The 22,570-nt window shown below is 47.2% G+C and overlaps 1 protein-coding gene across 1 annotated transcript in view; it reads right to left on the bottom strand.

Annotated features, from left to right (window-relative positions):
- Positions 1-4,720: 4,720 nt before the first annotated feature.
- The window catches only part of VPS51 (VPS51 subunit of GARP complex), a 38,816-nt gene continuing 20,966 nt past the window's right edge, over positions 4,721-22,570 (bottom strand). The window contains exons 8-10 of the mRNA XM_068115004.2: positions 21,999-22,120; positions 5,986-6,073; positions 4,721-5,349 (exon numbers count right to left, since the gene is read on the bottom strand). Coding sequence (XP_067971105.1) covers positions 5,089-5,349; positions 5,986-6,073; positions 21,999-22,120 — 471 coding nt within the window. The 3' untranslated portion in view covers positions 4,721-5,088. The remainder of the gene's footprint in view (positions 5,350-5,985; positions 6,074-21,998; positions 22,121-22,570) is intronic.

The following is a 22,570-nucleotide window of genomic DNA, read 5'->3' as shown; positions in this document are numbered from 1 at the left end:
CCCCACTGACCTTTTAGACTTTGTGTGTGTGTGTGTGTGTGGGGTGGTCAGTGAGGATAAAACCATCTAAACGGTGGTTTTATCCCCACTGACCTTTTAATGTCAAAATCTAATCATTTTATATTTGCATCATAATCTATCTTCTATCTATCTATATTTATATATATATAATAATAATAATAATAATTCATTTATTTTGTATAGCGCTTTTCCAGAAGCCCAAAGGCGCTTTGACAGAGTGCAAAACATAATGCATAACAAAACATGAAAACAACAATTGCAAAAAGACAAGAATCAATAGGGAAATATTTAAAGCAAAAGGAGGGAGAAGGAGAAGTGATAGTCAGGGGTTAAATGCTGTGGGTTGAATGTTGAATGCAGTGCTGAACAGGTGGGTCTTGAGTGATGTTTTGAATGTGGTGAGTGAGGAGGAGTCTCTGATGGTGTGAGGTAGTGAGTTCCAGAGGGTGGGAGCAGCGATGGAGAAGGCCCTGTCCCCCCAGGATCTGAATTTGGTCCGGATGGGGGGGGGTCAGGAGGTTGGTACCAGCAGAGCGGAGATTGCGGGTGGGAGTGTGTCTAGAGAGGAGGTCAGCCAGGTAGGATGGGGCCAGGTTATGGAGGGCTTTGTAGGTCAAGAGGAGGATTTTGTACTGGATTCTCTGGGAGATGGGGAGCCAGTGAAGCTTGTAAAGGACGGGGATGATGTGGTCACGGGTCCGGGAATGGGTGAGTAGACGGGCAGCGGAGTTCTGAATGTATTGGAGTTTATTGGTGATTGTTGAGGGTGAACCATAGAGGAGGCTATTGCAGTAGTCCAGACGGGAGGTGATGAAGGCGTGGATGAGGGTTTCTGCAGCCGTGGAGGAGAGGGATAAGCGGAGACGGGCGATGTTTTTCAGGTGAAAGAAGGCTGTCTTTGTGATCTGTTTAGTGTATTTGTCGAAGGAGAGGGTTTGGTCAAAGATGACGCCAAGATTCCGGATGAGAGGGGAGGTGGATACTGGGATACCGTCGATGTTGAGGGCAAAGTTATGGGTGGATTTTGTGAGCGTTTTTGGGCCAATGATGATTATTTCAGATTTATCACAGTTAAGTTTGAGGAAGTTGATTTGAAGCCAGGATTTTATTTCAGAGATGCAGTTTGTCAGGATAGAGTGGGTGTCGGTGGAGACAGACTTGGTGGAGATGAAAAGCTGGATGTCATCGGCGAAGCAGTGGAATTGGAGACCATGATGGCGGATTAAGTGACCGAGGGGGGACAGGTAAAGGATGAAGAGGAGGGGGCCAAGAACTGAACCTTGGGGGACACCTTGGGGGAGGGGAGCAGTGGGGGATTTGCAGTTATTGATGGAGATGAACTGGCGTCTGTCAGAGAGGTATGATTTAATCCAAGAGAGGGCAGTGCCGGTGACGTTAAAGGTGGATTCAAGTCGGGTGAGGAGGATGGTGTGATCGATGGTGTCAAAGGCAGTGCTGAGGTCGAGGAGGACGAGAATGTTGAGGTTGCCAGCATCAGAGGAGAGGAGAAGGTCGTTGGTGATTTTGAGGAGAGCAGTTTCAGTACTGTGGTTAGAGCGGAATCCGGATTGGAATGTTTCATACAGGTTATTGGCAGAGAGGTGATGTTTGAGTTGAGTGGCTACAGCGCGTTCCAAAACTTTCGACAGAAAGGGTAGGTTGGAGATGGGTCTGAAGTTGTTTAGGGTGTCAGGGTTTAGACCAGGTTTTTTTAGAATGGGGGTAACAGCAGCAATTTTGAGGGATGGTGGGACGATGCCTGTAGACAGGGAGGAGTTTATTGTTGCAATGATAAGTGGAGAGAGAGCAGGAAGGGAGGCCTTGACAAAGCTGGAGGGGATGGGGTCAAGAGTGCAGGTGGCAGTTTTCATTCCTATGAGGAGTTCAGAGAGGTCAGTAGGGGAGACCGGGGAGAATTGAGACAGGGGAAGGCAAGATAAGGGGGGGCAGGTGGTTGGAGGGGGAGCGGGTGCGGCGGTGGTCAAGCTGTTGTAGATGTTGTCAATTTTGCGTTGGAAGAAAGAAAGGAAGGAGATGCAGTTGTCTACTGTGAATGACTGGGTGGTGGTGTTCAGGGGGCGGAGGAGTTTGTTTATTGTCGAGAAGAGTGCTTTTGGGTTTCCGGAGCCAGAGTGGATAATTTGAGCGTAGTAGGCGGAGCGGGCGTGGGAGAGGGCATCTTTGTAGTGTTGTAGGCTTGGGAGTGAACTGTGAGACCTGTTTTATTGCGGAGTCTTTCAAGTTGGCGAGCACGAGTTTTCATCAGGCGGAGTTCAGGGGTAAACCAGGGAGCAGAATGGGTGAAAGAAACTGTTTTGGTTTTTACAGGCGCAAGCTGGTCAAGGCAGGAGGAGAGAGTGTGGTTGTAGTAGTCAGTGAGGTCGGAAGGGGTGTGGAGGTCAATGAAGGGAGAAGTGGACATTTTTTCAGAGAGGGTGGATGAGAATGAGGGAGGTGAAAGAGCGTTTAGCTTACGGAAGTTGATAGTGCGATAATGTCTTGGTGTTGGGGTGGGGATGTTGATGGTCATAGTGATGGCTAAGTGGTCAGAGAGGGTGAGGTCGGAGCCAGAGAGATGGTGCAAAATTAATCCAGTGGAGCAGACAAGGTCCAAAATGTGACCACGGATATGCGTAGGAAAGTTGACATGTTGAGTGAGGTTAAAGCAGGTGAGTATATCAGTGAAGTCAGTGGTCATTGTGGAGTCAGTGGAGTCCATGTGGATATTGAAATCACCAAGGAGGAGGATTGAGGGGGAGAGGGAACATAGCTGGGTCAGAAAGTAGAAGTCAGACAGGAATAATGGGTGTGGTTTGGGAGGGCGGTAGACGACAGCCATGACTGACTGCGTGCGACCAGAGAGTTTAAAAGCCAGGTGTTCAAAGGATGAGGATGAGGCGATGGGGATGAGGCTGGTCCTGATGTCTTGACGGTGGATAACGGCAATTCCACCACCTTGGCCCTCCGAGCGTGGTTTATTGACGTAGGAATATCCATTGGGTGTGGTGAGGTTGAGTGTGTAGTAGTCCAGTGGTTGTTGCCAGGTTTCGGTGAGACAGAGAAAGTCCAGTTTGTTATCCAGGATGTAGTCGTTGAGGATGAGGCATTTGTTGTTGAGGGACCGGGTGTTGAACAGGGTGAGCTTGATGTTGTTTTGAACAGCGGGGATGAATTCAGGTGATTTAGCCAGGGTTCGCAGGCAGGAGGTGCGATTTTGTGCGTTGCCGTGACTAGGTGCGCTGGGACGATGAGTGGGAGTGCGCTGAGCCGACCAGAGGACGGGGATGGAGTGACCTGATTGTACATATACAAACTTACGACCGGAGCCACGGTGAATGTACATGGGTCGTCAGAGGAGTCCATTTGATTTGATGGCAGAGATGCATGATGGGGTGGAGCGGGTATTGAGCAGAAGGAGCCTTGCGGCGGAGTACCGCAGAGCCATGCCAGGCAGGAGCGGAGAGGCGAGCACGAGGCCAAGGTTGAGGAGGCGAAACAATGGTCCCAACGCACGGGAGCAGGCCCAAGGAGACGAAGGAGCCAGGTAGGTGAAGCCAGGAGCAGAGTCGGGACCAAGCAGAGGGCAGACAGGAGCAAAGAGACGATCACGAGGCCAAGGTTGATCACGGCAAAGCGGGAAATGCAGCGGCAATCAACCGCCGCCGCGACAAATCAAGATCACGGTGGGAAAACCACCGCCACACCGCTGCGAAGGACACAACCCACGAGAGCGTGCCCGAGGAAACAGCGAGCAGGCGAAGGAGCCGGGTAGGCGAAGCAGGGAGCAGAGCCGGGACTATGCGGAGGGCAGACTCAATGGCCAAAAAATCCGCACGACCACCAAAAAAGCAAGCCACAGACAGTGGCCCAGTCGAAGAAGCGGCGAGCATGTGACGCCTGCGTCCTCTTCAGACCGGACCGGAAGCGGAAGCCCTAATCTCAAATATAAAACAAAGTTTTTGTTTGTTTGTCTGCAAAACAATCTGCAAACTGCACTAATCTCCTGAACGGTGAAAGATAGGAGGAAACCACTAAAACAAAAAATGTCGGGACGGGCCCAGGTGGCGAGGCCAGTTGAGGCCCACCTCGGCCGGGCTGGGCCCATTTTGCAATTAAAAGCTGAGCTGAATTATAGTAGTCAATCTTCTACGGTCACGAGTAAAAGCTGAATTCGAGTAGTAAATTCATTCAAAAAGAACTAAAAATGTCGGGACGGGCCCCAGGAAGATTATAGGCTAGGTGGCGAGGCCGGTCGAGGCCCACCTCGGCCGAGCTGGGCCCATTTCACAATTAAAAGGTGAGCTGAATTATAGTAGTCAATCTTCTACGGCCGCGAGTAAAAGCTGAATTATAGTAGTAAATTCATTCAAAAAGAACCCGGGTGCTTTTGGCTAGTATATAATAATACCAAGTTTGGTGAAAATCCCATTACTAGTTCACAAGTTGGTGCAGTAACAGAATGTTTACCTGATGGGACCTCTGACCTTTCACTTCTTGACCCCATAATCAAATGTGCTCATCTTTACATCATTATACATACTTGTACCCTTCAGTCGTATCCAAGTTATCGTGGAAATAAAAACCCATCACGGACGGACAACCCAAAAACATTTCCAGTGACTTCATCTGCAGAGGCATAAAAAACACACCACCTACAAACCACAAGTCCAGGAGCTACTTGAACATGATCCACAAAATGTTTGGTCAGAAGCAATTTATTCCAATTTTATTCGATAAGCTCCTCGATCTTGTATTGAACAAACATTCTCACCAACAATCTTATACAGAGCTATTAAATTAGCATTCAAAACAGGAGCACAAAAAGAAACTATTCTGCTCTGTATTATTCTAGTTCGTTTTGGATGAAATAAAGTACCTCACCCCTCTCCCCCACCTCCACCACCGCCCCCCCCCCACCCCCATCATGCTTTCTTTTTATTTCCATACTTCATTCCCTCTCTCAAGATACTGCACATCCATTTGACCAAAAGCTCCACAACTGCAGGTTTACTCTCATCCTCCACCATTGAAATTCCAAAGAGCCACACTGGCCCTACACTTTTCAAATCAACCCCGTTCACAGATTACCTCAATCACACTAGGTTCCATAGAAACGGAATCTAGACAACGCTGCAGCGTGCTCCCCACCACTTCATCCAGCAGCACACTGCACAGGCGCTCGTCACTCACAAAGCGCCACAGGTAAAGCTGCAGGTAGTGACAGTCCACCTGAACTTGCTGTAAACCATACCGTCCAAAAGTGCGCAAACGAACACACTCCAGGAACGTCTTCAGACTGATCTTTATTATACCGGTAAGCACTGACACCTGGGGGCCAAGGGAACATGGAAAATGTGATCAGTCATGGTGAAAATATGCAATGACCAAACACACCTAATTTGTGCCATTCCCTTTAAATAAAATTATGCAGTTAAATTTTTTACTTTTGCAAAGTCTAACAATCATTCTTGCTGAAAAATGGCAGAAGCATTGTTTGAACTGATTAATGGCCACGGGAACCCAAATATTGTCACGCACTATCATTCTGCATGCTGGGACTTTTATGTTACCTCGTCATTTGGACAGTCACAATGGGTGCTCCTGTATGTAGCCTCAAATTTCATAACTGGGTAAGCACTGCCAGGTCATACGAGTTAAAGCAGAATGTATAACGAGTTAATGCAGAATGTATTGAAAGGGTGTGCGTTACATAAGGTGTACATAAGATTACCATCAATGCAAGTCCTGCTGAAATCAGCATGTACAATCAAAATATATTCAACCTGACTTCTTATATTTCCACTTGTGATGCAAGACGAAGTTTAGAATTGCATCGCTGGTTTATGATTTAAGTCAAACTGTTCAGGTAAGTAGTGAGCTTGGCCCAGATTGACCATATGAAAAACACATCGAATGAGATTCTCAGCTAAGCTCAAGAGCATTATGTGCTTGTATAAAACCGACCTTGGAGAACTCAACGGTGCTGAAGATATCGACTCGCTCCGAGAACAGCTTCTGTATATTACTGAGGAGGCTCGTGTCCATGGGTGCACTGTTGAGAAACATTATGATGGACTGATGGCATTGAAAAAAGCACAACTAGAAAGCATCTGAAAATGCAAAGCCCATCCGCATCCGTTTATATTCGGACATTATTTTTTTTTTTTTTTTTTTTTTTGTATACAAGATCGAGGCTCGTGAAAGAGCGAACATTAATCACACAGAAAGACAAACAGACACACAAAACAAATAACATCGGGAGCGGTAGACAAGATGGGGAGAGAGGGGGAAGGACACAAACACAACATTTGAGAGCAGGGACCGAGAGACATGGAGACATCGAGAGAACTGTGGGAGGGAGAGGGCTTTGGGGGGGAGGCATGGGAAGGGGGGGGGGGGGGTGGGAGAGGTATAAAACATATGGACACTGCCAAGACTTCCAGGAAAGAAGTTGGAATTTCAAACAAGGTGGATCTGGGGTGAATTAGTGGGGGTAGAAAAGATCAAGGTTTTGGATGGGGGAAGATAAGAGATGGTGGTGAACAGCTGTTTTGAAGACCTGGAGGGAGGAGTGTGATTGAAGTGAGTGTGGGAGTTTGTTCCAGAGGCGGGAGAAAAGAGGAATGAAAGAGTGAAGGTGAGCAGAGAGCCGAGATTTCGGCAGTTTAACCATCAGAGGGTGGCTGGCAGATCTTGTGCAACCTGTAGGAATATTTGGGGGACAGAGCACAGAGAGAGCTGGGGGAGCAAGGCCGGAGAGGAGTCGGTAGAAGACAGAAAGACCACCTACCTGCCTGCGGTGAGTGAGTGAAAGGCCCTCAGAGATAGCTTCATCGCGGGAGATTCCAATGATTCTGAAAGCTTTGGATTCAACAGCGTGAAGCCGAGCCAGGTGTGAGGCAGGAGCACCAGCCCATAGGGGAGAACAGTATTCCATTGAGCTGCGGATGAAAGCCTTGTATGTGGTGAGGAGCTCAGGTGTGCCTAGGAAGGACTTCGCACGACGGAGGATGCCCAGTCGGCGACTGGCTTTGGAGGCCAGCTTGGAAATGTGGTTTTCCCAAGAAAGATCATGGCAGATGGTGAGACCCAAAAGCTTGAGCGACAGAACTTCTTGGAGAGGATTGTTGAGAAAGTAGATGGGAGGGTTGTCCAGTCGATCTTTTCGGAGAGACATAGTAAGAGTGTGAGATTTGTCAGGATTGAAAGACATGTTCCACATGTTTGACCAGTCTGTGATTTTGTCCAGGTCTTCAGAGAGTGAGGAGGCTGCAGACTGCCGATCTGAGGGGAAGAGGAATGGAGCGGCAGAGAGTGGAGTCATCAGCAAAGAGATACAGAGGATTTTCCAGAGAGTCGGAGAGATCATTGATAAAGACCAGAAAAAGCACAGGGCCCAGCACACTGCCTTGGGGAACTCCAGCCTGAACGGGAAGGGGAGATGAGAGAAATCCATTCAGTGCCACACGTTGACTACGACCAGAGAGGAAGTCCGCAAGCCATGCATGGAGATTTCCATGGATACCATAGGAGGAGAGTTTGGTGAGCAGAGCTGGGTGCCAGACCGTATCGAAGGCACGTGATATGTCAAGGGAGACAGCTCTGATTTCCTGTTTGGCATTGAGGACCTCCATCCATTGTTGAGACAGCAGAAGCAGCATGTCCAGAGTAGAGTGACCTGGTCTGAAACCAAATTGATGATCAGAGATCAAGCCATTGGAGTTTTACGTCATCAAGCCATCAAGCCATTGGAGATCAGAGATCAAGCCAATTTCGGCAGTTTAACCATCAGAGGGTGGCTGGCAGATCTTGTGCGACCTGTAGGAATATTTGGGGGACAGAGCACAGAGAGAGCTGGGGGAGCAAGGCCGGAGAGGACGGTAGAAGACAGAAAGACCACCTACCTGCCTGCGGTGAGTGAGTGAAAGGCCCTCAGAGATAGCTTCATCGCGGGAGATTCCAATGATTCTGAAAGCTTTGGATTCAACAGCGTGAAGCCGAGCCAGGTGTGAGGCAGGAGCACCAGCCCATAGGGGAGAACAGTATTCCATTGAGCTGCGGATGAAAGCCTTGTATGTGGTGAGGAGCTCAGGTGTACCTAGGAAGGACTTCGCACGACGGAGGATGCCCAGTCGGCGACTGGCTTTGGAGGCCAGCTTGGAAATGTGGTTTTCCCAAGAAAGATCATGGCAGATGGTGAGACCCAAAAGCTTGAGCGACAGAACTTCTTGGAGAGGATTGTTGAGAAAGTAGATGGGAGGGTTGTCCAGTCGATCTTTTCGGAGAGACATAGTAAGAGTGTGAGATTTGTCAGGATTGAAAGACATGTTCCACATGTTTGACCAGTCTGTGATTTTGTCCAGGTCTTCAGAGAGTGAGGAGGCTGCAGACTACCGATCTGAGGGAAGAGGAATGGAGCGGCAGAGAGTGGAGTCATCAGCAAAGAGATACAGAGGATTTTCCAGAGAGTCGGAGAGATCATTGATAAAGACCAGAAAAAGCACAGGGCCCAGCACACTGCCTTGGGGAACTCCAGCCTGAACGGGAAGGGGAGATGAGAGAAATCCATTCAGGGCCACACGTTGACTACGACCAGAGAGGAAGTCCGCAAGCCATGCATGGAGATTTCCATGGATACCATAGGAGGAGAGTTTGGTGAGCAGAGCTGGGTGCCAGACCGTATCGAAGGCACGTGATATGTCAAGGGAGACAGCTCTGATTTCCTGTTTGGCATTGAGGACCTCCATCCATTGTTGAGACAGCAGAAGCAGCATGTCCAGAGTAGAGTGACCTGGTCTGAAACCAAATTGATGATCAGAGATCAAGCCATTGGAGAAGAGGAAAGATTTCATATCCGAAGCAATGATGGATTCCATGACTTTGCTGATAATTGGGAGCAGGCTGATTGGTCTGTAGTTGCAAGGATCTGTTTTTGCACCTTTTTTGTGTAAAGCGGTAATGTTTGCTGATTTCCAGGATGCTGGCAGATGACCTTGAGCAAAAGATAGGGTGAAAAGAACAGAGAGAGGGTGAGATAGAGCGGCAGAGCAGGATTTTAGGACCCGTGGGCTGATGCCATCTGGTCCAGTTGCAGAATCAGAGTCGAGGTTTGACAAAAACTCCTCCACCTTGTCAGGAGAGAAGGTCACAGAGTCCAGGAGCAGTTTGGTTCGACTGGGAAAGGTGGGAACAGAGAGAGATGGGTTTGGGACTAAGGATTTTGAGGCAAACACAGAGTTGAGGCATTCGGCTTTGTCACGTGCGATGTCAACTGTGTGGCCATTTGAGGTAAGGGAGGGGATGGAGGGGGAACAAACACCAGAAACGGATTTGACCAGACGCCACCAGGATTTGGAGGAAGGAGACAGGTTTGAGAGTTCATTCTTGAGTGAGGAGAGATAGTGCTTCCTGGCACTCCTGAGGGTAGACACACACTTGTTCCGAGCTTGGTGGAAGGAACTGAGATTTCCTTCAGTTGGATTAGCCTTCCAAGAGGCAAAGGCAAGTTGTTTCAGGGCAACTGCCTCACCACAAGATTCAGTGTACCATGGACGGGAGGAAGGGTATGACATCTGAAGATGAGATGGGATAAATCTGTGCATGAGAGAGATCAGTTTGCTTTGGAAGAATTCCCAGGAAGAATTGATGTCAGAGGCAGTGGAGATGGGAGACCAATCCAGACGATTGATGGCTGCTTGAAGACCGTCCCAGTCGGCCTGAGTGAAATGCCAGACTCGTCGACGCTGAGGAGGCTCTCTGAGAATGGCCAGAGAGATGTCCACTTTGACAAGCACATGATCAGAAGAACCGATTGGAGCAGAAGAAGAGCAGCAGACATTAGCAGGGAAGTTAGTCATAACCAAGTCTAGAAGAGAAGATACTCCATTGGCTGAGATCCGGGTCGGGAAATTGACAGATTGTGTCAATCCCAGTGAGTCACAGAAGTCCTTTGCTGAGGTGCCATGACTGGTGAGAGAGGAACCCACACCCAACCAGGTGGCATGATGACAATTGAAGTCACCACATATGAGGAAGAGAGAGTTGGGATGAGTGGATAGAAGTTGGTCCATGTTGTCGGACAGTGAAATGTAGATGGAGTCATCACTGTTTGGGGGACGGTACAGAACACATATGAACAAAAGGTGGGAGCGGAGAGGAAGCCGTAGCCAGAGGTACTCCTGGGGGTGAGGAGGAGAGAGGGCAGTGCAAGGAGAGTGAGGAAGAGAGTTTTTGATAAAGATAGCCACCCCACCACCAGGCCGAGGCTCAGGTCTATCATACCGGAGGAGGGAGTAACCAGGAAGAGATATTAAGGAATCAGAGACATCTTGAAGGAGGAAAGTCTCTGTTAAGCAGATCAAGTCTGGATTGTCAGAAGCAACCTGTATGGAGAGATCAGTCAGGTTTGAGCGAAGGCCCCGGATGTTTGAGGTCCATACCGTTAATGAAGAGAGAGGGGGAGCATCGGGTACAGGACAGGGGAGGGGAGGAGTAGGGTAAGATGAAGGATGAGAGGGGGAGGTAGGGAGAGCAGTTGTTAGTGTGTCAGCGATTGCAGAAGAGTTCCAAGAAAGGGAAGGATGAGGAGGATGAAAGGTTTGAAGGTGAAGGGATGAGGCACAGTGAGGGGTTGTTTGAGGGGGGGCAGAGGAAAGAAGAAGGTTGGGGGGGGTGGAGGTATGAGATAGAAGGGAGATGAAGTGGGGAGGAGGCAGCTTTGAGGAGGAGGGGGGAGGAGGGAGAATTGGAGAGGAATGGTATGGGGGGAGATTTGAATGGGAGGGGTTGGGGGGGAGTTTTGAAGGGGAGGGGTGAGGGGGGAGTTTAGGAGGGGAAGGGCAAGGGGCGAGTTCAGGAGTGGAAGGGCAAGGGGGGAGTTCAGGAGTGGAGGGGCAGGGGGGGAGTTTAAGAGTGACGGGGCAAGGGGGGAGTTTAGGAGTGTAGGTGCAAGGGGAGGGATTTGGATGGGAGGGGCAAGAGGGGAGTTTAGAAAGTGGATGATTAATGAAAGACGAACATTGAAAACAAATTGGGTTTGTTGTGATTTTCAAGTTAGCAATCCGGTTCAGAATGATGGAGGAGGGATGGAATGAATGTGAATTTAGACCATGTAGTGAGGGAGACGTATAAGATATTGAATTTCTTTTTTTTGAGGTGGAATGAGTTGGAGAGGAAATTGAGAAAAGCCTTTTAAATAGGAAGAAAAACAGCGTGTTGTAAAATACCACTGAGTAAAACACTGAAGGGGAAAGGTTATACATATTTAAATACTATTTAAACAGAACCGTGAACAATCTTATGTGCACAAAAATACCAACGGGGGGAGAGCCGAGAGGGACCACCACGAGTCACGTGAAGGGCAAACGGTGGATGGCAAGGAGTTAATGGGGGCGGGGCGAACAGCACACCTGGACAGAAAATACAGGATGAGTCAACAGTACACGTGGAGAAAGGAAAATAAATGTTTTTTGTTTTTTTTCTTTCTCTGTGGTTTTTGGGGGTGGGGGGGGGGGGGGGGGGGAGGTGGGGATTTAGAACGTTAGACAGAGTATTATGTTCGGGGTAGAAGGGAAAAAAACTAAGAGCCAAGCAAAACACGATTAAGATAACAAACACCGACGGGGGTACAACTACAAGGCCGCACACGAAGAGCAGAACATGATTAAAAAATTACAAGTTACAGGAAATTCAAACCAAAAGTAACTATAATCAAAACAATAACGCATGGACGATAAAATAACGAGTTGAAATTTGACAATCTATCTGGGGAAATGGGGGAGAAACACGTGGTCGAAGAACGAACGAACGAACGAATAAGAATGAATAAACGAATGAGAACAGAGAAGGAAATGTTTTTTTTTTGGATTTTTTTGAGTTGTGATTTACACAAGGAAGAGGGCTATGGGGTGAAAAGATTGGGAAAACAGAGAACGAAAGTTATTGGATCACAAAAACACGGACCGCTGAGAGAAAAACAAAGCCTCAAGGTTGTACAGTGTTCACTGTACAACTACAAGGCCTCAAAACACGACCCGAATTAACACGATTTTCAATACAGGTATGAAAGATTTGCACCGAAAATCTTCGTCGGGAGACAATATATACACCATAAAATAAATAGTTATAACGAAAATACAAATGGGAAAAATTACTTAACTTCGATTTCGATGGATAGCATGGAGAGCTGAGAATAAAAAAACCGAAAACTGAGAATAAACCGAAAACCGAAAAAACTGAAATCTTCTTCTTCCATTTGCTCAAAATAACAAAAACAGTTGAAAAAAAAATACAAAATGAAAATTTATGCTTTTATGCAACCTTGACCTTTGACATTTTGATGTGAAAAAACAAACAAAAAAAACAATCGGCTTGTAGCTTTTGATTGGTGAACAAATTCAGTGACCCAAAATGCTAATTCTTAAAATTTCAGGGCAATCGGGTGAAAATTTATGATTTTAGGTGACGCTGACCTTTGGACAAAATTATTAACTTGTCTTCTCCATATTATCATAATATATCTTTGTTGAAAATTTAATGACAAAACTGAAATGGCAAGTTTAAATTTCAGGTCAATCGGATGAAAATTTATGATTTTAGGTGACGCTGACCTTTGACCTTTTGACAAAATTATTAATTTGCCTTCTCCATATTATCATAATAAAGCTTTGGTGAAAATGTGATGACAAAACTCAAATGGTAAAAAATTTACAGCCTGGACACATGCACGCACAGATAGACACACAGAAGTGATTGCAAAACCCCGTCTCCTGCGCTAATTGCCCCAATCCTGAAAATTATTACAAAATTGATGCACTCAGTCTAAAAATCTTGGTTTAATGATAATATGAAATACCAGCTGTTTATGAATGAAAGAAAACTTTCACAATACATTAATTACACATCAAAATGGGAGGGGAGGGGGAAGGGGAATGAATATATTATGAATACAAATTGTATATACAGTATATACACAATAGTCCACTTTGCCCTTAAAACAATGAAGATTCAAAACGATGTTAAGCCAAAATAACCACGATGTTAAGCCACGACCCACACTTTTAAGGTCAAAACTAGAAAAAAGAATTCAATGCGAATTTGTTATAGATTTACATTCGCCTGCATTGGATATACCGTAGGTTTTGGCATTCAAGTCGACGTGGGGTACAAGTCAAATTGGCTAATTTTCCCATTTTACTTTTACTTTCATTCATAGATAAGTCGAAAGCCTGGTGTTGGGCTAGCGGCTAGGGTGCCAGCTTAGGATCCTAGGATCCTGGGTTCGAATCCCGGTCGATCGCTGAATTAACGCCAGGGGGGTTGACTCAGCCTGTCATCCTTCCGAGGTCGGCAAATTGAGTACCAGTTCACTGGTAATTCCCTGTTTGTCGTAAAAGGCGACAAAAAGGGCTGGCGGCAGGAAGGGCATCCGGCCGTAAAACATTGCTTCAAAAAGGGGACCAACAAAAACAACAACAACCACGGTGCCCGAAAAAGGCCAACCCCCGCTTTGCGGGGAAAAATTGCCTCTAAAGGTGTTTTATTTTATTTTATAGATAAGTCGATCCAGGGTATAAGACAAAGCAAATGTGGTAGTTAGCAAAACTGTCAGTCAGTCAGAACAATGGAGGTGTTAATTCCTCCCTGACATTGTCACAACACATCGCTGCCTACACACCTACATATTCGCCTTCCAGGGTCATGCATATAAATGAGCTGTTTTGTGCTTATTACTTGAATTGCATTGTGGGATGACCTTTTGGATAATTAGGAATGCAAACAGTTTTTCAATACTTTACTATCATATTATCATAGAGGTACAGTACTGTATTTAAAACAAGCAACAGAATCATTGTCAGCTCTGACTCTTAGCACATTACATTTTGTCTCAGTTCACTACTCCATAATAAACATGAACATATGACACTTACTGTAACTAGGACGCCACTCGTTAGAGCGCATAACTCTGCCAGGCTGAAAAAAACCAAAACTAGAACGGGCACTCGGTAGAGCGCATACCTTCGCCGCAGCTACTGTTCTGTACTTGGCATGGGAGTGTAGGGAACAGAACAGTGAACAGTTTGGTGCTGATTTCATGCAAATCGGATAAGAATTGACCGAGTTATGACAAAAAACGCACATTTTGCAAGGTCGTGACCCCCCTGACCTTTGACCCGATTGCTCCCAAAATCTAATCAAATGTGTCCCGTATAATAACCAATCATCCCACCAAATTTCATGCAATTCGGTTGAATACTTTTTGAGTTATGCGAATAACATACACACACACACACACACACACACACACACACACAGACATACAAATAAATACACAGCGATCAAAACATAACCTTCCGCTTTTGCGAAGGTAACAAAAACCACCTTTAGAGGCCATTTTTCCCCGCAAAGCGGGGGTTGGCCTTTTTCGGGCACCGTGGTTGTTGGTGTTTTTGTTGGTCCCCTTTTTGAAGCAATGTTTTATGGCCGGATGCCCTTCCTGCCACCAACCCTGTTTGTCGCCTTTTACGACAAACAGGGAATTACTTACCAGTGAACTGGTACTCAATTAGCCGACCTCGGAAGGATGACAGGCTGAGTCAACCCCCCTGGCGTTAATTCAGCGATCGACCGGGATTCAAACCCAGGATTCTAGGATCCTAAGCTGGCACCCTAGCCGCTAGCCCAACACCAGGCTGAATAGTGTTATGAATCTGGGTAGAGGAATATCTAGAACCAGGTAGATCTGAATAGGTATCATGCTTCGTCTGTCGGGATAGCGAATCTACCTGTAATGAGCTCTGTGTTTTAGGCGGTTTGTTGGGGGTAAGTGTATACCTGTGAACATACAAGGATGTTCGTGTGTTAAACCTGGTGATCATACCTGTGTCCATTATGGCAACGCACTCATTTAGACACTAGATAGGTCCCTTAGTGCGCAACAGTAATTAAATTCCCTTCCCTTACAATGACTGACCGGAAAAACCAGCGGGAAGCGGCTGCATACAACTTTACCATGGCATCAAGCATCGAGCAAGGCTGGGAGCCACGCCCAGGACTGTTGATTGGCCAGGGGGAGGGGCGAGCAACACCACAGGGCAGGAAGACTCGGCCAATGGGAGGACACCAGCGCGATGAGAAGATTCTGGAAGACGGGGGTGACCACGCTGGTTGGGGAGAGAAAGAACTGATGTCACAGGGCGAGTGATAAAACTGCTGGCTCGCCGGCATTTTGGAGCTCTTCCCTCCCTCTCTGTGCTTCCCTGTGGTTCTTCGTGCACTCTATCTCTGCGCTGGACTCTTGGATCTTCTCTTCGCCTCCGCTTTGCTCTTGGATCTTCTCTTCGCCTCCGCTTTGCTCTGCCCTTGGTTCTTCTTTGCACTGGACTCTTGAAGAACGCACGTGGCTCTGCACTGGACGATTGGAGATCGCGTTCTTCGTGGTGCTTCGAGCGAGTTTGGTGCTGGAGCGTGGCTTGTTGGTGCTACGAGCCGCGGGACCTCGTGTGCGACCGAAGCGGGGGGCTCGAGGCCTGGCGGAGTGGGAGCGAGGCGGACGGAGGCCTGCTTCGTGCGAGCGACGGGGCCGCGTTGGACGACGGACGCACCGCTGCAGACAGATAAGCACGCACCACATCTCACAGAACACCATACGACGACTTCTTTATTTCATTCAATCCTTTGTCCTGTATTTGAGGTCTGGTGTGGGGACGTCCCAACGTAGGATTTAGGTTCTTCCGTGGTGTTCCATTGTTCCCGGGTTCCGAAAAAAACCTGTTTATTTTTGTACATTTTACCCCGAGTTCCCGTTTGAGTTCATTCCCTCTACAGGTACGCGCTACTGCTTCTTCCTCTTCATTCTTCCTCCCATGCTTGTTAGTCAAATCCGTATTTGATCGTCGCCTCAAGTAAAGCCGTTCGATCGTCCGCGGTCCTACGGTGTTAACCGAAGGGATCGCGCGACAATAGTTTATATTTTGTAGCCCGCTGATAGGCCGGATTTGCATCCAGACCTTAACCAAAATCTAATCGGCTTGTTCCTGTCACCTACCCAACTCATCCACCAAGTTTGGTCTGAGTCTATCCATAACTGTTGAGATATCGTGCTATAAATCGTTTTGGCCCTATCTCTCAATGGTGAAGATTCACTTTAAAAATTACAATATCCAGATCCGGATCTTCATCAAAATCTAATCAATTTGGCCTTGTCACATACCCTACCTCTCCACCAAGTTTTGTCTGAATCTGCCCACAACCTTTTGAGATATCCTGCTCACAGATAAATGAACAGACAGACAAACTGGGGTGAAAACACAATCACCATCCACCTTCGGCGGCGAAGGTAATAAAGGCACATTTTGATCCATGAAAGAGCTTAATCACCGAGCACTGTCTCAACATGTTTGATCTGACCACAGTTGACTGCAGCACATCGCATAATCACTTGACATCTGAGAAACCATCAAATTCCTCATCTTCCGTATAAAAATTCCACATTGTACTTCCCCAGCGCTCTAATCCCCCATCTCGCGGCACCTCGGTGACGACTTCACTGCTCTGGATTCGCCATGCGGCCTGTCCGGTAGCTCGATTGGAGATTCCTCGATTCCAAATTTGACACGCCACTCACCCGAAAGCCCGATCAGGGAGAGGGCAGCGTCGTGTCGCTCCGGGCTTCCCTCCCCTTTACCTTCCCAGTCCACAAATTATTCAAACAGTCCGTCCAAGACACCAAGGACTGCCTCTCCCTCCCTGCAACCCCTTCACTCCACACCCACGCATCCCCCATCCCAACAAGCAATCTCGGCCTTACACTTTAGTGAGTACCGCTGTAACTGTTCATTCAATTGTCCATTTGTCTATTTCATTTGTGTTCTTTATTGATTCGTTTAATATTTCTCTCCAATATGTAGTTAAGTGAGGTTAAAGTTATGTTAGGGTGACTGAAAATGTGCACCGGAACCACATCCCCCATTACATCATTATGTCTATGGGAATGTCTTGTCTGCTCAACACCATTTTGCTTAACAACGTACGGTCTAGGAACGCATCCACAACGTTAAATGGAAACTTGCTGTAGTGTTTTAAATTAACAATACAAGTAGAGGGCCGGACTTCCTGGGAAAAAGTATTGACTTTTACGCTGAAAAATATGGTAAACGTGGTAAAAATAAAACCGATAATGGATGGACAACCCCAAAACACAATGCCTCCAGGCCTTCTGCTGTGGAGGCATAAAAACAGACATAAGCAATGTGCATCACACGAGAGACTTTTTTTTCTTCTTTTTTTGTAGACTGAATCGAGGCTCGTGAAAGAGCTAACATTTATTTCACAAACAAATCAACCAGACAAACAAAATATATAAAAAGAGGGAGCGGAAGACAAGATGGGGAGAGAAGGGGAAGCACACAAACACAACATTTGAGAGCAGGGAGAAGTGTGGGAGGGAGAGGGCTTGGGGGGAGGAGGCGTGGGAAGGGGGGGGGGGGGGAAGAGGTATAAAACACAAGGGGACCAAGGACTTCCAGGACAGAAGTTGGTATTTCAAAAAAAAAAAAAGGTGTAGGATTTTGGGTGAAATTAGTGGGGGTAGAAAAGATCAAGGTTTTGGATGGGGGAAGATAAGAGATGGTGGTGAACAGCTGTTTTAAAGACATGGAGGGTGGAGTGGGATTTAAGAGAGTGAGGGAGTTTGTTCCAGAGGTGGGAGAAAACAGGAATGAAGGAGTGAAGGTGAGCAGAAAGTCTTGATTTTGGCAGTTTAACCATAAGAGAGTTGCAGGCAGATCTTGTGCGACCTGTAGGAATATTTGGGGGACAGAGCCCAGAGAGAGCTGGGGGGGCAAGGCCAGAGAGGAGTCGGTAGAAGATGGAAAGACCACCAACCTGCCTGCGGTGAGTGAGTGAAAGGCCCTTGGAGTTAGCTTCATCGCGGGAGATTCCAATGATTCTGAACGCTTTGGTTTCAACAGTGTGAAGACGAGCTAGGTGTGAGGCAGGAGCACCAGACCAGAGGGGAGAGCAGTATTCCATAGAGCTGCGGATGAAAGCCTTGTAAGTGGTGAGGAGCTCAGGTGTACCAAGGAAGGACTTCGCACGACGGAGGATGCCCAGTCGGGGACTGGCTTTGGAGGCCAGATTTGAAATGTGGTTTTCCCAGGAAAGATCATGGCAGATAGAGAGACCGAAAAGCTTGAGTGACAGAACTTCTTGGAGAGGATTATTCAGAAAGTGGATGGGAGGGTTGTCCAGTCGGTCTTTTCGGAGAGACATCGTAAGAGTGTGAGATTTGTCAGGATTGAAAGATATGTTCCACTTGTTTGCCCAGTCTGATTTTGTCCAGGTCTGCAGAGAGTGAGGAGGCTGCAGACTGCTGATCTGAGGGATGAGGAATGGAGCGACAGAGAGTAGAGTCGTCAGCAAAGAGATAGAGAGGATTTTCAAGAGAGTCAGAGAGATCATTGATGAAGACCAGAAAAAGCACAGGGCCCAGAACACTGCCTTGGGGAACTCCAGCCTGAACAGGAAGAGGAGATGAGAGAAACCCATTCAGGGCCACACATTGACGACGACTAGAGAGGACGTCCGCCAGCCATGCGTGGAGATTTCCATGGACACCAAAGGAGGAGAGTTTGGTGAGCAGAGCGGGGTGCCAGACCGTATCGAAGGCACGTGAAATGTCAAGGGAGACAGCTATAACTTCCTGTTTGGCGTTGAGGACCTCCATCCATTGTTGAGAAAGCAGAAGCAGCATGTCCAGAGTAGAGTGACCAGGTCTGAAACCAAATTGATGGTCATAGATCAAGCCATTGGAGAAGAGGAAAGATTTCATATCTGAAGCAATAATGGATTCCATGACTTTGCTGATAATTGGGAGAAGGCTGATTGGTCTGTAGTTGCTAGGATCTGTTTTTGCACCTTTTTTGTGCAAAGCGGTGATGTTGGCTGATTTCCAAGCAGATGGCAGATGACCTTGAGCAAAAGAGAGGGTGAAGAGAACAGAGAGAGGGAGTGAAAGAGCGGAAGAACATGATTTTAGGACCCGTGGGATGATGCTGTCAGGACCAGTTGCAGAATCGGAGTCGAGGGTTGACAGAAACTTTTCCACCTTGTCAGGAGGAAAGGACACAGAGTCCAGGAGCAGCTGTGTACGACTGGGTACGGTGGGTACAGAGAGGGATGGGTTTGGGGCACAAGATTTAGAAGCAAACACAGAGTCGAGGCATTCAGCTTTTTCACGTGCGGAGTCAGCCGTGTAGCCATTTGAGGTGAGGGAGGGGATGGAGGGGGAACAAACACCAGAAACAGATTTGACCAGATGCCACCAGGATTTGGAAGAGGGAAACAGATAAGAGAGTTCGGTCTTGAGAACGGAGAGATATTGTTTCCTGGCTCTCCTGAGGGTGGACACACACTTGTTTCGGGCTTTGTGAAAGGAAATGAGATTTCCTTCCGTTGGATTTGCTTTCCAGGAGATGAAAGCAAGTTGTTTCTGAGCAACAGCCTCACCACAAGATTCCGTGTACCATGGACGGGAGGAAGGGTATGACAACTGAAGACGAGATGGGATAAATCTGTGCATGAGAGAGAGCAATTTACTTTGAAAGAATTCCCAGGATGAGTTGATGTCAGAGGCGGTAGAGATGGGAGACCAGTCCAGGTGATTGATGGCTGCTTGAAGACCGTGCCAGTTGGCCTGAGTGAAATGCCAGACTCGTCGACGCTGAGGAGGCTCTCTGAGAATGGTCAGAGAGATGTCCACTTTAACAAGCACATGATCAGATGAGCCGATTGGAGCAGAAGAAGAGCAGCAGACATTTTCAGGGAAGTTAGTCATAACCAAGTCCAGAAGAGAAGATGCTCCGTTGACTGAGATCCGGATCGGGAAATTGACAGATTGTGTCAGTCCCAGTGAGTCACAGAAGTCCTTTGCTGAAGAGCCATGGCTGGTGAGAGAGGTACCCCCACCCAGCCAACTGGCATGGTGACAATTGAAATCACCACATATGAGGAAGAGAGAGTTGGGATGGGTAGATAGAAGTTGGTCCATATTATCAGACAGCGAGATGTAGATGGAGTCATCACTGTTTGGTGGACGGTACAACACACATATGAACAAAAGGTGGGAGCGAAGGGGAAGCCGTAGCCAAAGGTATTCCTGGGGGTGAGGTGGAGAGAGGGCAGTGGAGGGTGAGTGAGGAAGAGAGCTTTTTATAAAGATAGCAACCCCACCTCCAGGACGAGGCTCAGGTCTATCATACCGGAGGAGGGAGTAACCTGGGAGAGATACCAAGGAATCAGAGACATCATGAAGGAGGAAAGTTTCTGTTAAGCAGATCACATCTGGTTTGTCAGAAGCAACCTGTATGGAGAGATCAGTCAAGTTTGAGCGAAGGCCCCAGATGTTTGAGGTCCATACCGTTAATGAAGAGGAAGGGGGAGCATCGGATACAGAACAGGGGGGGGGGGGGGCGATGGGTAGGGTAAAATGTGGAAGAGGAGGAAGAGGTAGGGAGAGCTGTTGAAGGTGTGTCAGAGATTTCAGAGATTTCAGAATAGCTTGGAGAAAGGGAAGGATGGGGCGGACAAAAGGTTTGATGGAGATTGGGTGAGGCACAGTGAGGTGTTATTTGAGGAGGGGGAAGAGCGAGGCAGAAGGTTGGGGGAGATGAAGGTGAAAGTTGGAAGAAGCAGGGAGGATGCTTTGAGGAGGAGGGGTGAGAGGAGAGTCTAGGAGGGGAGGAGCGAGGGAGAGTCTCGAAGGGGAGGGGTGTGGGGGAGTTTAGGAGGGAGGGGAGGGAAGGGGCAAGGGGGGAGATTTGAAAGGGATGGGTGATGGGGAAGATTTGGAGGGGAGGGGCAAGGGGGTAGATTTGGAGGGGAGGGGTGATGGGGAAGTTTTGGAGGGGACGGGTGATGGGGAAGTTTTGGAGGGAAGGGGTGATGGGGAAGATTTGGAGGGGAGGGGCAAGGGGGAAAGATTTGAAAGGGATGGGTGATGGGGAAGATTTGGAGGGGAGGGGCAAGGGTGAATATTTGAAAGAGATGGGTGATGGGGAAGATTTGGAGGGGAGGGGTAAGGGGATAGATTTGGAGGGGAGGGGTGATGGGGAAGTTTTGGAGGGGAGGGGGGATGGGGAAGTTTTGGAGGGAAGGGGGGATGGGGAAGATTTGGAGGGGAGGGGTGAGATTGGATTTTGAAAAGTGTACGATTCATGGGAAACGAACATTTTTTGCAAAATGAGTTTGAGACCTTCGAGTCAAAAATACGTTTGAGGACGCTGAAGGAGGGGTGGAGGGGGCTGGAGAGTTTCGGGAATGTAGAAAAAAGGAACTGTAAGAGATGGTATTTTTTTTTGGCATGAATAGATTTGGTGAGCAAGACAAAAGCATCCTTTTATAGGAGAAGAAGAAAAAGGTGTTATAATATGACAGAATACAGTTCTTCAGGGGAGAGATTAAACATTTCTAACCACGTGATCGCGTGATCACGAACAACATGAACAAAGAACGAACGAACAAATAAGAACAACAAATAAACGAATAAGAACTGAGAAGGAAATATTTTTTGGGGGGGGTTTTTTTTTTTTGAGTAGAGATATTAAACAAGGAAGTATGGGGTGAACGACTGGGACGAAACAGAGAACGAAAGTAATTGCAGCGCATTCGACGAACCGCTGAGAGAAAACAAAACCACAAGGTCGGAGACGGTAGCCTGAGCCTACTAGTACTAGGCCTCAGAATACGCGACACAAATTAACCGACGATTGTGTATACATGTACGAAAAATTAACACCGAAAATTTTCCTAAAGACACGCTATAGGTACACACACCGAAAGATAGATACAGTCTCGACAAAAACACAATTGTGAAAAAATTACTTAGGTTCGAAAGCGTGAGCGCATGGACAGCTTCGAAAAGACGTGACCTCGCCGACAAAGATCTCGCGAGATCCCGAAGAGACTTTTGATACAAGTACCTGGTTGTGTAGCTGGGTGCATATCGAGACTGTTGACGTGAGCTGCTGTAAGCAGAAAATGTTCTCTTGCTGGAGTCACTACTGTGCGCCTTACGAACTCCCTCTTCATAAAGCAGGCCCACCTGTAAGCAATCACACAGACAGCACATTTGCTCTACTGCGTCGAAAGCTCATGAATGAGTTTGTCCATAAATAACAGGGACAAAATTAATTCTGGCTCACTACCTCCTCTGCACATGCGTGATCCCATTCACACGACTTCCCCCTGATAACATGTCAGTTCTGGCAAATTTAACATCTCTGTCATTCAGACCATTTGTCATTCTCAATCATTATGTATTTTGCACCACATTCTTTCCTCCATTTTCTATTTTATTAAATGTTTAAAGGGAGAGATTTGAAAAAGAATGTTAAAGGAAAATTCAAAAACAAACACAAGTTACATCATTTAAAGGAAGGAGAATATCAAATTAAGAGTGAATGAATGAATAAACTTTAATCAAAATAATTTCTTTTTCTGTATTTCTTGCATATAAAATGAACCTAAAATTTATTCTCCATTCAAATCATAA

This window comes from Myxine glutinosa, chromosome 5 (assembly GCF_964187855.1).
Source record: "Myxine glutinosa chromosome 5, kmMyxGlut1.1, whole genome shotgun sequence".
In the NCBI taxonomy this organism is placed as follows: Eukaryota; Metazoa; Chordata; class Myxini; order Myxiniformes; family Myxinidae; genus Myxine; species Myxine glutinosa.
This window is presented reverse-complemented; position numbering and strand designations above follow the sequence as displayed.